The 15,809-nt window shown below is 42.1% G+C and overlaps 2 protein-coding genes across 3 annotated transcripts; one reads left to right on the top strand and one right to left on the bottom strand.

Moving 5' to 3' along the window:
* Window positions 1–267: 267 nt before the first annotated feature.
* On the bottom strand, window positions 268–3,137 carry lrrc10 (leucine rich repeat containing 10). The gene has a single exon (XM_088644583.1). The coding sequence runs from the start codon at window positions 2,623–2,625 to the stop codon at window positions 1,759–1,761; it is 867 nt and encodes a 288-aa protein (XP_088500709.1). The 5' UTR covers window positions 2,626–3,137; the 3' UTR covers window positions 268–1,758.
* A 2,331-nt stretch (window positions 3,138–5,468) lies between these two features.
* Window positions 5,469–14,485, top strand: nots (nothepsin). 2 transcript variants are annotated; one of them, XM_088644581.1, is made up of 10 exons: window positions 5,469–5,625; window positions 7,856–7,965; window positions 9,895–10,075; window positions 10,510–10,627; window positions 11,615–11,733; window positions 12,030–12,229; window positions 12,983–13,105; window positions 13,541–13,685; window positions 13,866–13,964; window positions 14,209–14,485. In XM_088644581.1, exons 2-10 carry the CDS (start codon window positions 7,910–7,912, stop codon window positions 14,389–14,391), a joined length of 1,224 nt encoding a protein of 407 aa, XP_088500707.1. In that variant the 5' UTR covers window positions 5,469–5,625; window positions 7,856–7,909; the 3' UTR covers window positions 14,392–14,485. The 2 variants fall into 2 exon arrangements, with proteins under 2 accessions (XP_088500707.1, XP_088500708.1); XM_088644582.1 differs by lacking the exon at window positions 5,469–5,625 and adding an exon at window positions 5,696–5,886.
* The last annotated feature ends 1,324 nt before the right edge of the window (window positions 14,486–15,809 follow it).

The raw sequence follows: 15,809 nt of genomic DNA, 5'->3' as shown, positions 1-15,809 counted from the left end.
TGATCAGGTATACAAAAGTGTTTATGAGACCAAAATAAGCATTCAGTTTCAGCTGCAGCCTCCTGACAGAAGAGCAGCAAGAGAAGTCGGATGTTTCCGCTTCAACGATACTTGAATATTTCTATGCTTAGCACCTCAGAAGGATTCGTGTTCTATGTCTGCAAAGGATAAATGTGAATTATTAATCTGGCTCCATGCATACAGTCAGTAAGAAGTATACTGTATGATTGTCCTTTAAAATGCTCTTTTTTTAATACAAACCATGTCTTTCACAAGTTCAAATGATTTATTTTAATATTTACAGTGTTACAGAGTGAGAACCTACAATGGCATGTCAGGCATCCTGTTCCTGACAGCCCAGTTGAAAGTTTTAACACAAAACAGTGTCAATCGGTGTCATCATGGCTCATATGATTAGATATTTGAAGTTTCCATTAGTCCGTTTTTATTCTTTACTACTTCTAAACTGAAATTTCTATTCCAAAGTAACTGATACATTTTTTGTATTTTATTTGTAACTGAATTTGTGTCTGTTGATTACCTGATCTCTAATGGCCCCTGTCAGAATAGTGGTTTATTGAAGTCTTAAATTCTCATTTAAGGTCTGCAGTCCCAAACACATCAACTTTGATTTGGGGTGGAAAGGTAGTTTACTAACTAGCTCCTTAAGTGTTAAGAATTAGAATGCAGTTTTTCTTTAACTGCAAGAAACAGTCAATAAAACATGCATGTTATGATATTGGCAAACTGGCATCCTAAAACTCAAGCAACTGATAAGCCAAGAAGCAAACAATTAAACGTGAGAGATAATTAGAGCTTTAGATGTAGAAAAGGTATAGAAAACCAGATGATAAAGGGTAAACCTGTGCCTTATAAGCGTGGAGCTTTTTCTCAAAGAGTTATTCTTCTCTCCCAGCAGGTGTGAATAACCTGTTCATTATGTTAATGTTTTTGTAACAATCCTTGTGGAGAATGTGTAGCTCAAGATTTAAGCAAAAAATGTGGCTTCAAAGAGACACTTGACAGGTCTGTGATAGAGCCAAACAAGTCTGTAAACTGTTGTTTGAGGAGTATGCATGTCAGGTCTTCAGAAATCGGAATTAATCTTCGAGTATTAGTGGCGAGTTTGCTTTAGGTGTAGTTTGCATAGAGTATATTAACTACTGCTGAACTTATCGAGTTCATAAAAATATTTCACTTGTTAGGTTGTAGTGACTTTGAACTACTGGCTCGTTTATCCTAAATGACATACCATACCATTGAATCAGTCCTGCTACTGACCTTCAGCTGAGATGGTTTCTTTCAGGAAGAAAGTTTTCTTGCTGAGCAAAATTCTGACAATGCTCTACAATCTATTTAAAACATGAATGTTTATTAGTATTTGTATGCATATGATAAAAAATGCAGTTATACGTTCTTCCAATTAAGTATTCTCTAACAGTCCTAAACTCAGAGTTTGGAAAGCAAGTTTTGAGATTTTTTTTTCCCTTCACATTAGAGTCCTCGGTTGTATGTGGAAATGTTGTTTTGCCAAAGTACATCTCCCTTAAACGTTTCTCTGTCAGGTCTGTGTCATCAAAGATGTTGGAAAGTCACATTATCCTGTATTTAAACTGATTATACAGATAACATTTTGAGCCACTAGCGTACAGCGGATTGACCTACCAGTGAATAATGAGTACTGTTTGCTCATGAAGCGTGGCTTTGCTCCTGAAATTAAACGGGACTTTGTCATGAGGAGTTTGATCGCTGTCCGGCCTAGGTTGCGGCCTCCTGCTCGGCTTCGCTTTGCTCCTCTGCGGGGAGCTCCTTGGTGTCGGCTGGTGGCGGCGGCTGCTCGTCTCTATTCCCCTTCTCCTCCCCAGCCTCCTCCGTGTTGTTGGCCCAGCGCCCCACTCTCCGGACGCCTTCGGAGACGGCAGGCGCGTTGACGCAGGGGTTGTGGTCGTAGATGACCAGCTTCAGGCCCCGGAGATGCGCCAGGCTGGGGAAGCGGCGGATCTTGTTCCTGTCCACGTCGATCACGTCCAGGAAGTGCATCTCCAGCAGCACGGGGGGGAACTCGGAGAGCAGGTTTCCCGAGAGCCAGATGCTGCGTAGCTCCTTCAGGCGGCCCAGCTCCTCGGGCAGGGAGCGCAGCTGGTTGTAGCCCAAGTGGAGGGTCTTGAGGTTGGCCAGCTGGCTGATGACCGCCGGGAGTTCGCTGAAGTAGTTGGTCTCGATCCAGAGGGCCTTGAGTTCGGTGAGCAGGCTCAGCTCCCAGGGCAGGGAGTGCAAGCGGTTGTTACCCAGGTAGAGGATGTTGAGTTGCTTCAGGCTGCACACCACTTGGGGGAGCTCTCTGAAGTGGTTGAAGTCGAGTGCCAGAATCTGCAGCTTGCTCAGCCCTTCCAGCTCTTGGGGCAGGCTCTGCAGGTGGTTGTCGCTCAGGTAGAGTTTGACCAGCTCGCTGAAGCGACACACCAACAGAGGGAACCTGCGCAGCTGCCTCCCGCTCAGGTCGACCATGCGGTCAATGGGCATCTCCTTCAACTCCCCCACCAGGAATGTTTGGCATTTCTCAGAAGGGATAAAGGCAACCACACCTCGAATTGTGTTCCCCATCGTCGGGCCTTCAAGCCACATCCATCAGAAAATCGGCACACAGGTTTAAAGAAGCTTGAATTTACTGGTTAACTGTTCAGTAGAAAACCACGTACCTCGTGCTTCTAGTTTTCTTCTGAAGTTACAACAACTTTACAGGGGTGAAAAAATGCTACAAAGAGAGTGTCCATACCTGGATAACGCCTTAGAAAAATCCCAGGAATTTCAGTGTTAATAGCTTTGACATGCTGCTTCTAGAACGTTCTGCTGTAGAAACGGAGCTCCTTGTGCGACTGAACAGAGTAACAGGCAGAGTCCCTCCTATAACGGATCGCTTTTGCAGTCTTTCTGGGGCTGTGGAATGTCTGCGATAGCTGAGGGAGTGCCGGGTGATTGTAGATTGTAGCAGCACACGCTGCTGGAGTTCAGTCACGCTCTTGCCCTTTCTGTGCTAGTGAACGGCTGGGATACCTGACATTATCAGCCCACTTAAGTGGTCCTTCTCTCTACACCAATTCCTAGAATTTGGGACATTTCCCATATACCATCTCCATTCAAAATAAACCATCTGCCTCACTCTCTTTGCAGATGGTTAAACGTACTGGGGCTTGAGCAAACTCTTTCCGAAGTAGTAATTCATAAAGGGCCGGAAGCATAAGTTTAAGAATGAACAACACTGAACATGAAGAACATAGTTTTTTCTTTCTTATCATGGTCTTAAAATAGCTTCTCCCAAGCCGGTCGGAGTTGAAAAGGCCTGGACTGGGGCGCCTGCAGTTTGTCAGCCCATCGTGAAAGAAAATGAAGTTGTCTGTTTATTTTACAAATTTCAGGAGATATCGGGCTGCTCTAAATCTTCTCCTGTGTGTAAACACAGGCCGCTGAGGTGCTTTCCTGGTGAAAACAGCTTTACAATAAGGAAACTCAAACTGTAAAGCAGTGACAGAGACTGCATACTGAGCACTGCTCCCTTTAATTCAAGAACCTGGAAAAACAATGTTTTTTCCAGATAAGAAAATATTTTGTTACATTAAGAGACCGAGAGAGAAAAATCCAGGGAACCAGGCACCATGCCATTAATGTTAAATTTAGATAAAAGAGTTGTCTGCTTAGACCAGGGTGCTCATTTCAAGTACTGTGCTCAGTAAACACAACTCTGTGTAGTGAGACTGGGGCGTCAGCACAACTAGTTTGTGAAAGATTATGCAAACATAGCTGCATCACCAACATAAGGGTAAAATACTTATAGTGACAACCAGATTTATTCCTAACCCTAATTAAATACTGTATGAACAAAAACAAATCCCTGCCAGAGGAAGATTTACAAAAACATAGCTAGAGGGGAAGATATAAATGCGACTCTTGAATTTTCTGGACTTAAATTAATGACAAATATGGTCTTGTTTTGTGCAGTGCTGTTAAGGTTACTGTGTAACATTTTTAGATGAAATATTATCCAATCTGTATACCTTTTTGGAATTTTATGGTTTACTAATCCCATTTCATATGAATATATTTGAAGGGCATTGTATATTATCCCTTATTAATTCAATAAGATCTGTAGGACATTTCAGATTCAGACTGAATTTTTTTTATTTTTTAAACACTGAAGCCAACTTTGATCTCTCTCATATCTGGACACAGCCAGAGAGGTATCTCATTAGCTGCTGTTACGTCTCTGGGTTAACAAGGTGTTCAGAGAACCGCTATAGGATACTTGATGTACTGTATGCACCCTGGTTCCTAGAAAAGCAATTCAATTTGTTCTTCTCTTTCAAAGGAATAGAATTCAGCCCTTAAGCTCAGGATTTCCTCCGTCTTAGACTTCCAATTCCATTTAACCTGGAAATGTCTGTCAATCAGTTATGTGGTTAATTAACTGTCAGAACAGTTTGGTTAAAATGACCAAAACACTGTGTGGGATAAAGTCCAAATTTATTTTAAGGACCTTAACTATGCTAGTCTCTGTTAGTTATTACAATATTCTACCATGTTTACCACAGTATTTACATACCTGGTTGCAACTGTTCAACAATTAAAATACAAGAGCGTTACCTGATTTGATTTTAAAAGTCTATAATTCAGATTAAGAACATAAAAAGGTTCAGATTATATCGCCCATTTCGTATTGTGTAGGATCTACAGTATCTTGAAATTCACCAAGGTATTGGCTCCAGCAACATGGCTTGCTCCATACACCCACAACCCTTTAGGTAAAGAGCTGCCTCCTGTTCTCCATTTTAAATGTGCTCCCACCTAGTTCCCACTTGTGCCCTTTGGCTCATGTTTCACTGCTCATTCCAATGAAATCCACTGGGTTGAATTTTGAGTTGATTACGTTGGTTAACATCCTGCTCCCAGAGATGTATTACTACAGCTGAACAGAAGAGTTTTTGAAATTGTGTCAAAGTCTGAACTGAATCTTGGCCCATAAACATTATGCATATTTCAGTTACAAAATCAATTTCTTTTATGTGCAACAAAATATTCCCTCCATTAGCTATTCCTGTTTTTGCCATTGATTTGTCTTTCATCTAGTGCCGACTGTATATTGATTTTGACGTACCAGTACATTCCTTGTTTTTTTAACTTGCTCGAATAAAAAAGAACAGGTGTACACTTCCAATGACTGACTTTTTCACATTTGTTCTATTAGGGTTTGCAGGGATTCCTTTCTTGAAAGCGATAAATCCTTTTTAAAAATGAAGCAGGACCTTTAATTTATCCACCGAGTCCCAAGAATTGATTGAATATCAAAGTGCTGTGCTGTCATTTGAGTCAGGTGCAGATAAAGTGGTATTCCCTGGTCCTAATTAAGACTTAATGCAACACTAATTTAAAGTTTCTTCTATATTTTAGCCCAGGCACACAAACCAGCTCCTGGGATTCTTCAGAGCAGAAATTCTCACTTTTGGTTTTTGTGCACTGTAGCATCTAGCTATTTTTATCCTAGCTGGGACATTGTTCCTTAATTCAGCTATTACTTTGATTACACCTTTTTAATTGTTCTTCACATTTCAGGTTGCTGACAGGAAGTTACAGGTAAGTAGCTCATACAGCTGCACAGCTAAAAGCAAAGTTGGTCTCTTTCACAAATTGTCAGTTACACCTGGGGTTTAATTAATCGGAGTTCAGCTTGAGCAAAGCATAGCACGTAGTAGAGGACCTGAACTACGATGTCTTTTCACAGGGAGTAATGTGCGGCTTCAGCCTATTTAACTAGTTAAACTCTAATAGCGTTCAGCCTGTCTGGCCAAAATAGACAGTTAAAAGTAACTGAAGTGCAGCAGGTGGCTTGAAAAGGTGAGTGTTTATTTACTGGAAAGAAACAAGTTTACCTGTATGTCTTGTTCCCACAGAACTGTGTTAATTGAGTAACATACTGATGTGGTCCTGCTTGTCTATTAAGTTGTCTTTTGTAAGAGGATTTTACCCTTACTTCAGTTTAAGCCATCAGATTGCTGATGTATCAACTGAATGACCCAGTACTCCACTCTGAGTTGGAGCATAATTAAATTACAAATTTCAGCTGCTGGTGTTTTATTTCTTCTCACTGATGTGTTTATATAGTTAATGGTGGTCAGTGTCAAAGTCACCGCAGGGATGGTGAGGTCACATTTTAGTGACATTGGAAGGTGAACAAGGAACATGACTCTTGTTTTTCAGAAGCTGGATTTGTTTTTCATTTGTGACTATTAAAAAAAAAAACCAATTGTGATTAGGACCTCACAAAGGGGGTGATTCTGAAATGCTGCAGATGAGCTGTAGATAATTTACCAAATGTTTGATTAATGAAATAGACAGAGTGTGCTTGGACTCATTGTGAGGTCGAATTGCCCCAGGTGTGCATGAACGCTTGCTATGACAAACACCGGCTCTAACAGCAGGGCAGCAGTGGCCTCCTTCTCCATTTAACTGTACGCATTCCGGAGTGATGCTAGTTATAAAGTGCATTTTATCTTTTATCCAGGGTGGCTTGCACCACACAGATATTTGAAATTAAGTACAAAGGAGATGATAAATATGGTAACATGCAAGTTCAATAATATGACAATATGATTAGCAGGAAGTGCAACAAGGAACAAAAATAAATTAATAGAGTGGTATAAACTGAAATTATATCAAAGATGTACAGACAAAGCAATAATCTAAAATCCAATTGGTATGTGTGCCATGGTTATAGCCAATAAGAGAAATTATGAAAGGACATACTCCTGAGGAACAGCAGTGGAGAAGAGCAAGCAGGCAGTTGGGCAGAAGAGCTGGGGGAGATAAGAGGGTACAGACCGACAGGAGTGGGATGTTTTTGAAAGCAAAGTCTTTTGAATCAAGTAGGATTAGGATTGTGTGGCAAAATAGGGAGCATGCAGAGAGATTGGCGGAGTGCGATTGAAGACAAGACACGTGGCAGAATTCCGGCTGAGCCAGGGTGAGCAGATTGCATTAACAAGGGAGGTGAGCCAACAGAGATCTACAATATTACAGGAGGGAGAGTACCAGGGCCTTGAATTTGATTTGAAACATAGCTGTAATATAATGCACTGTAGCATAGGTGAATGGTCAAAGGCACTTCAGCCACCAATAATTCATAGTAATGGAATATGGGTCAAAGTGTTAATCTGGTCCTAAAGGTTACAACTTGCCTAATGTGTGTGGCCATCCATAACCAAAGAGTTAAAAATCACAATATCAAAACAAGTGGACAAAAGGCTATAATACAGTACAACAGAAGGCCATTCACCCTCACCTCCTTTCCTTAATGTGACTTTATCTGGTACCTGTGGAATTCTAACTGGACAGATTGGATTCAGGATATGTATTTGTTGAGCAAAAAATGTTTAAAATGGAGTGGGCTGGCTGAGCTGAAGTGCCTCCTTTGTAATATGTGTCCAGGGGTCAGTGGGCATGTGATGGTCTCCACGCAGATGCCTGCATGTTCACCCACACCAACTCTTGCACTCCTGTGTCTAAATTGCACTGCATGGCACATACCTACGTTATTTGTAACCATCTGACATTTTAGGTAAGTGTTGTTATAGCAGTATTAGTGTGCTATTACAGTGGATAAGTGGTGTCACTGTAAAAGGTCCAGCTGGCGTTATGACCCGACATTGGGCTCGGGCTCGGGCTCCTGCAACCACACCGAAGCAACGCGCACGCTTCAAGCCAGCGCTGTGGACTGCGCCGGGTCGGGAAGGGTTAAGCGCTGTGTGGACACGGTCTGGCAGGTGCAGTCTGACCTGAAACCCGTGCCCGCGCTGCTGACCCTCAGAGTCACCGCGACAGAGCCAGGCAGACAGCCTTGCTTCAGGGCTCAGACCCCGCGATGAAGTGGATTGTGGTGACGCTCCTGTGCGCTCAGGCGGCTGAGTGTTTAACAAGGTAAGTCAACTCTCTGCTGCTGGCGGTTCTTTTAATGCAATACTTACCAGGACAGTGGAGCACCCTGGTTCATCCTTCCTGCAGTATAAAAACGAATGTGTTTGCTGTGCACCTCTGTCCACTTCAGTGCTTTAGCAATTTACATTTGTCTGTACATCCTTAATTTCACTCTAGCCTAGTTGATTAGATCAAATCAAATTCCTCCAACAGGCTTACGGTATCTATATCTGCGGCTTTATTGAGCTTTCTTGAATGGTCCAGAACACATTTTATACAATAGTAACTTTTTTTTCTATGGTTAATAAACATGTTTGGGTTCTATCCAGTGTAAAAAGGTTTACATTTAATGTGTACAGATCAATATATTCTTTGTTTGTTTGTTTGTTTTTGCTGGTGAAAGATTCAGTTCTTTTCTGACCACCGATAGAAAAAACACCATCAGCAGGAAAGTGGCAAAAAAAAAAGACGACCCTTTTTTAAACTTAACGGTCTTGAAATTTCTAAATGTGTTTTCCAGAAAAGGTAGGTAGCGTGTATTTGAATCATTTTGTTACTTTTCCACACATGGGAAAATATTAAGAACTGAAACAACAACTAACTGTAGTAAAGAAACACTGATACTTTATGCATTCCCCAAGGATGATAAGATGTTTCACGGAGGTGGGTGCATAAAGTACCATATCGCAATCTTACTTTCCAATTCAGAGAGGAAAGCAATATCTACATCTACTGAAGCAAGGAAAATCTTCACTTGTTTGCACTGGTAATAGGAAAAGCCAATTATAAGGAAAAGCTTATAACGCTGACCTGTTTCTTCCTGCTTAGACTCCTGGGAACAGCTTTTGTTACATACTGTAGGCCTTTAGCGGGGGTCTAGCTGGATTTATAGGTAGTTATCAAATCATCACATTCTGAAGACCTGAAACATTTTCGCTGCGACCAGTTCGATGTGTGATTGTCTAATTTGTAATTTAGAGATCACATGCGGCAAATCTGAAAGCCCTTCAGAAATATATACAGTTGTGATTCTATTGAATTCCAACATTTAGCATATTTGATGGTAAATTACAGAAAGTGAAATAAACAACCCACAGATGCGCCTAAAATGCCTTTTTTTTTTTGTATATGAATTTTTTAAAATGACATTTGTAGTCCAGCAGTGAATAGTGGATGAGAGGTGCTTGATTACACACAGAAACACTTATTTAGTGAGGGATTGTAAATTGTGTTCCCTACTAATGCAATTAAATGGTCATTTCCTTTGATGAGGTAGCAAAGATGTTGCTAGTATGGCAAAACAAGCATTGGTATTTTTAAGAAATAAAGCTTGACTGGGGATCTCTAGAATTGTATATAATACCATCTGTTGAGTAGGCGGGGCACAGTGGCATGGGGGTAAGCACTGCTACCTCGGGTTCCTGGGTTCGATTCCAGGCCTGGGGTGATCTCTGTGTGGAAACTGTATGTTCTCTCTGCATTCACATGGGTTTCCTCCCACAGTCTAAAGACATGCTGGTAGATGAACTGGTTTCTGGAGAATGAGCTTGGCATTATGGAGTCCAATCAATTTCACAGCTATTATATGGAGGAATGATGTGTAAAAAGACTCTTTAATTTGCTACATCTTAAAGACAAAATAGACTTTTAGAATTGGTTCTTAACCTGCTCAGTGCCTATTTTCCATTTCATTAAGTACTGAAATCACTTTCATGTCAGGGTTCAGAGTGCCACCAAAAAAACACATCAAGCAACCTAATTTTTCTAGTAAGCTAAACCGCTGCTATTTCCATTAAACTGTTTCAACTAAAACTAAGGATTTTTGCCGGTATAGGTGTCATTTTGTTTTGGTTAATCTTGTTACTCCTTATACAACAGTAAGTGTATTACTCCCACCACATGATTAGAGAACACACGCCTTTTTTTTTTCAGGATACCCCTGAAACGCTTCTCATCGGTGAGACAGGAGCTCCGGGCGACTCAGCAGCTGGAGAACTACCTGAGGGATCACCAGCCAGATGTCTTTGCCAGGAAGTACTCGCAGTGCTACCCTCCTGGACTGCCGTCTTCCACCCTCCAAAGCACCAAAGAGAGCCTCTACAACTTCTTGGATGTATGCTCACGTCGAGAAGACTAAACCATTCAAGACTTGGCTGTAGCAAGATAATTGTTTGGGGTTTTCTTTTCTTGTTGCAGTTCTTTAATGACACTGGTTATGCCAGGACCAAACCGAACCATCTTCTTTGCATGCGAATTTTAAATGGAATAGCGTTGAACTGTCAATCAGATTCCACGGCACATTACAGTAGTATTGCTTCATAATTTGTGGTGACATCTAGTGGAGTATTCTGGCAAATACAATACTAAAGGATACCGTTCGTCTGTAGCCACTCTAAATACAATATTGTGGTTGAATACCTTAATATTGGTACACTAGTGGATGTCTGCAATTAAATGAAACAACAATAGACTATTTTAGATAAATGCATCTTGTATGTATTAATTACAGTCAGAATAACCATTTTTCTATTTCATTGCATTTTGAAGGCCCAATATTATGGAGAAGTGAGTCTTGGGACTCCGCCTCAGAATTTTACCGTGGTTTTCGATACTGGCTCATCTAACCTCTGGGTTCCTTCACTGTATTGCATCAGCGAAGCTTGCAGTAAGTAAAGCTTGGACACAAAACCCGTCGAACTAAATATATATATGTCCACTACAGGATTAGAAACCCATGTTTCTTCAATATAGATGTTTAATTCCGCCTCGCGCACATTAGACGTGATTTAATTTGCATTTATATTTATGTCTAAGACATTTATTTTCACCTGCTACTCCGAATGCTTTCCCCGAATGCAATGAAACACGAACCAGAGGACATAAGTCGAATTTTCGTGGCGATGCATTTAAAAGCACCAATAGGAAGCACGTCTTTACACAAAGGATTGTGGGAACAAGAAATAGGCTACCCAGCCAGCCGGCTGTTGAAGGTGATGTCCTGGAGCCCTTCAAGAACTCATTAACTACCAAACGAGCTACATGGGCTGGATATCGTTTCTAACCATTCTTGTGTTCTCATGAACATAATAGATTTCAAAGAGGCAGCTTAGCACTGCCAAGAGCTCTGCAACAAATGCACCCCCTCCAACAGCTTACAAATACACATGCCTCATGAAATTAATTAACCAAATAACTGAATAATAAATAAACCTTCCTATTGAGAGGACTTATAACTGGGCATTGGGCAAGTAAGATGTGCAGAGCAGACTGGGCCCAGTCTACCAGAGAAGTCTGAAGAGACCTTTTTAAAGCAGAGTTTTTCTCCTTGCTTTAGGAATTGCAATATTTAACCTACAGCGTGCCTTGGGCTAGTCCCGTTTTTTTTTTTGCTTTATTTTTAACAGTTATCTGTGCAAGGACCAATACAAATGAGGTTGCAATAAGGCACAAACTTAAAGATCTCTTAGCTGACATCTATCTAGGTGGCTTTAATGTGCTCTTCACTGCTGCTTGGTCTTGGAGACAAACCCACAAAACGTGGCACTTGACACCGAAAACATGATGTCACTTCTTGCCGTTAGTATAGTTGGGGATTTCACAAAATCACCCTCAGTCCTGCAGGGTTAAACGCGTCTTGTATTTTTCTTTTCAGGTACGCACCGCAAGTTCAAGTCCTTCAAGTCAAGCACGTATGTTGCCGATGGGACGATATTTTCCATTCAGTACGGGTCAGGACAGCTTGTAGGAGTGGTGTCTAAAGACCAGTTAAAGGTAACTCCTGTATTGAGGAATGTCTTACGTTTGAAACATGTGTCATTGAGCTCGCAGCTGCTCTAAAACATACGTCGATTCCATTATTTTATAAAGTGTCTGACAATTTATCTGGTTACCGATGCAAACCCACACCTGCAAAATCAACATAAAACGCAGGATGTCTCAACCTTTCTGGGTTTGTTGGGATTGTTTATTATTTTTGAAATCATGTTTGTTGGAGTTTATTTTGGCGGAGATCGCGGCAGGCAATGTGGTGTCTCTGATGACTGTTCGTGTATCTCTTTACCCCGGAGATTGGCCATATAGCTGTGAGCGGTCAGGAGTTTGGGGAGTCGGTGTTCGAGCCCGGCTTCACCTTTGCCCTGGCGCAGTTCGATGGGGTTCTGGGGCTGGGCTACCCCTCGCTCGCTGAAGGGGGCAGCACTCCCGTGTTTGACAATTTGGTGGCACAGAAGCAGGTGACGAGCCCTGTATTTTCCTTCTATCTCAGCAGGTTGGTGTTCATCTTCCCTTCTTTCTCGTCTCCTATTAAACAGGCAATGCTGGAGGAAAAAAAAACCCAACACTTTACCTGGTCGCTTTGTTTATCCATCCACATTGTTTTTTTTTTCCTAATGAGTGACGTGTTTAGACTTGGATGCTAAAAACAGAGAGAGATGCTGCAGTGCTCTGTAGTTCACTGAAGCACAAAACTGCCATCAGAGAAACAAAAACCTTAATCTCGTAATTATGAGAGAGTACAATCTTGCGTACTGTATCATCACGAGACAGCACAATTTGTCATGCAGTAACTACATCGACTTTCAGTTTAAAGCCGTGGAATCGATTGCACGATGCGCTCTTGTTAAAAGACACACGCGACTGTCCTTATGGTGATGGTTGTGTTCAGTTAGGCACAAATTGTAACGTCATTGGAAATAATCCCCCGTGGAAAGTGCGTCCGTTTAATTCTGCAGCGCTCGACACTCGAAATCCACAGTTCCAGCTGACTAGGTGCTGTCAATGCACAATGTAACAGGCTGTTCATACGCTGAAATGGTCATTTCTGTTCCGTATTTACGAGATAATTTTGTCGTTATAACGAAATTTAAAGTAAAGTTTTTTTTTTCCCATTGATTAGCAGCAATGCGCTCCCGTCGCAGTTAAATGTCTATCTGCAATTACAGAAGTTGCGACCTAGAGATTTACGCATAAAGCTGTGCTGTGAGAGGAAGGTCTGCAAGTCTGAATGTGTTTCTGGTTCCAGACGGAAAGAAGATGAGGTGGGAGGAGAGCTGCTATTGGGGGGCATTGATGAGTCTCTGTACAAGGGCTCCATTAACTGGGTCCCACTGACTGAGAAAACCTACTGGCAGATCAAAGTGGACAAGTAAGCCTGTTTTATTTTTTAAATGATCTTTATAACCGTTTAAATACACCTACTGAATAGTCAAGGATCCTGCCTTCATTTCTGGTTGATTTTCAGTGTTCTAACTGGTTACAGTGCAGAGCTGGAATGAAATTCAGAAAGGGCTTTTAAAAGGAGAGTGCGTTGTTGGTTCCCCTGCACAGCTATTGTAGATTCCTGAAATGAAAGAATAAGCTCTCTTTGCTTGCTTAAAGTAGTTTAAAAAACAATTAAACCCGTTAAACCGAACAGCATAACCACAGTAAAAGCTGAAACTCTGGTGTGTTCTATAAGTGTTGGGATCGTTCAGCAGCACGCACTTTATTGAGAACATAAGTCGAGCCTGCTTCACGATCATCAGCTTGGATCAGATATGCGCTGCCCTTCAGTTCAGCACTTGCTGTCCGTTCTCTTCAGTGTGAAAATCCAGGGTCATGTGGCCTTTTGCTCTACTGGCTGCCAGGCGATTGTGGACACGGGCACCTCCCTCATCACTGGTCCCACAGTGGACATCCTGGCCCTGCAGCAGCACATTGGAGCCACTCCATCGCAGCTGGGCGAGGTGAGTGTGACGGGAGAGCTCTCGTCATGTTCACTGCCCTCTCGGGGAAAGCCTGTCTGTTTTATTATGAACCCCCCGTGAACCGAGTGGAACGTTTGCTTTGTATTCCACAGTGAATTTTACAACAAAGGCCAGACAATGTAAAAAGTTCTGTTTTGGGTTTTTTTTTTAATCTTTCAGTACTTGGTTGACTGTGCGAGACTGTCCAGCCTGCCCTTAGTGGAATTCACCATCCATGAGGTGGTGTATAAGTTGTCTGCTAACTCGTACGTGAGAAAGGTAGGCACCTCTGTACAGCCAGACTTTATTATTGCCCTGTAGTTATCATAGCAAAGGTGCTCATGTTTTTTTAAGAGCTCCGGATCTACAGAAAATGTGGCATAATTCTGTCTTTTTAAAAAACAAAAATTCAAATAAGATCACGTGCGAAGGCCAGACCACGTGCGCTTGTGTCTAAGTGTGTCATGTCCTGTTCCTGGCTTGCTGCTGGGTGGCGCATCTGAGCTGTGGCCTTTCTTTGAAGGAAACTTTGGGAGGAAGAGAGTTGTGCTTCAGTGGATTCCAGGCTATAGACATCAAAACCTCCTCTGGTCCTCTCTGGATCCTGGGGGATGTCTTCATTTCGGAGTTCTACAGCATCTTTGACCGAGGGAATGACCGGGTGGGGTTTGCCAAAGCCTGGCATGGCAGTCGTCTGAGGGTGTAGGCCCTGCCAAGGAGAGCTGCCCTCTCCTGTTTGAGAGAGAGCCGTGCTAAACTGTGACAACTTCAGCCAGGTTAATAAATTCAGATGAACATGCTTTTTCCTGTGTCTTCCTTGACTGACCTCCTCTACTTTCTCAAATATGTGTATTTTTTAGATGTAGCTACTGGATGTGCATTTTAGGTAGAGACAAGCTAGCAGCCATATCACCCTGTAACTCATAGCTGACAACCCCCTGCTGGTCAGCAGGTGTGAGCCTGGTCACTACCTGGATGGGAGACCTGGGAAAAACTGAGATTGGTGCTTGAAGTGGTATTAGTGGGGCCAGCAGGGGGTGCTCTCCCTGCGGTCCATGTGGGTCCTAATGCTCCAGTATAGTGACGGGGACACACTGTAAAAAGGTGCCGTTCTTCACATGAGACGTAAAACTGAGGTCCTGACTCTCTGTGGTCATTAAAAATCCCAGGGGTGTCCTGGCCAAATTTCCCATTTGGCCCTGGCCAATCATGGCCTCCTAATAACATCTATGAATTGGTTTCATCACTCTGTTTTCCTCCCCACTGAGAGCTGGTGTGTGGTGAGCAAACAGATGCACTATGGCTGCTGTTGCATCATCCAGGTGGGGGCTGAATATTGGTGGTGGTGGAGGGGAGTCCACATTACCTTTAAAGTGCTTTGAGTGGAGTGTCCAGAAAAGAGCTATATAAGTGTAAGGAATTTAGTATTTTAATGTACATTTTGAATTGTTACCCTTACTTTGTACATCAATTTGACACTTTCTGTTAAAAAAGCAGGGGTACATTTTCTTATGGTTTGTGCTACAGTAGTGTACGTGGATTCTAAATGCCAAGAGGTGCAAAAATATTAAGGTTAAGATGTCATCCAGCTGTCTAGATTTATTTTTGTCATTTCAAAGGGTGTGGGAAAGAGACGAGTCTTACTCATATTGTAGTACAACACATACTGTATTTAGAGGAATCTAGAGGATCAAACTTTAGTCTCTGTGTATGAGAACCCCCTCTTGTGGTGATTCTGTATAAAACATTTGTACTCTGATATTTTGGAGAATAAAGGTTATTCTACTTCCTTTGAAATAGGCTACAATAACTTCATCTATAATATTTAGTTTAGCATCATAAACATTTTGGAAAGCTTTTTTTTCTGCCCTTCCACCATCCCCCCAGGTTTGGAGGACATTTGTATTATTAAATGTTTCTCACCCCCTCCAGTCTCAGTAATGTGCAGCTCTGGGCAGTTTCCTGTGTGCTGTTTGCACCCTCCTGAACTCAGCCACCTGTTCGTTCTGTGAGTGGGTTCTCTATCACTCCTAGTCCCATTCCATCTGCAATTGCAGCTTATCGTCCAACCATTTGTGCAAGGTAGCTCTTTCAGCAACAATGCAAACGGTAAAAAATATTAGT

Source organism: Lepisosteus platostomus, chromosome 9 (genome assembly GCF_059453375.1).
Source record: "Lepisosteus platostomus isolate fLepPlt1 chromosome 9, fLepPlt1.hap1, whole genome shotgun sequence".
Taxonomy (NCBI): Eukaryota; Metazoa; Chordata; class Actinopteri; order Semionotiformes; family Lepisosteidae; genus Lepisosteus; species Lepisosteus platostomus.
This window is presented reverse-complemented; position numbering and strand designations above follow the sequence as displayed.

What these genes read in the sequence shown, in the direction of transcription:
- nots (XM_088644581.1), top strand. Translation starts at nt 7,910, where the DNA reads ATGAAGTGGATTGTGGTGACGCTCCTGTGCGCTCAGGCGGCTGAGTGT. An exon ending in TTTTCCTTCTATCTCAGCAG is followed by an intron (nt 12,230 to 12,982) that starts GTTGGTGTTCAT and finishes TTCTGGTTCCAG; the next exon opens with ACGGAAAGAAGATGAGGTGG. An exon ending in CTCCATCGCAGCTGGGCGAG is followed by an intron (nt 13,686 to 13,865) that starts GTGAGTGTGACG and finishes TTAATCTTTCAG; the next exon opens with TACTTGGTTGACTGTGCGAG.
- lrrc10 (XM_088644583.1), bottom strand. Translation starts at nt 2,625, where the DNA reads ATGTGGCTTGAAGGCCCGACGATGGGGAACACAATTCGAGGTGTGGTT.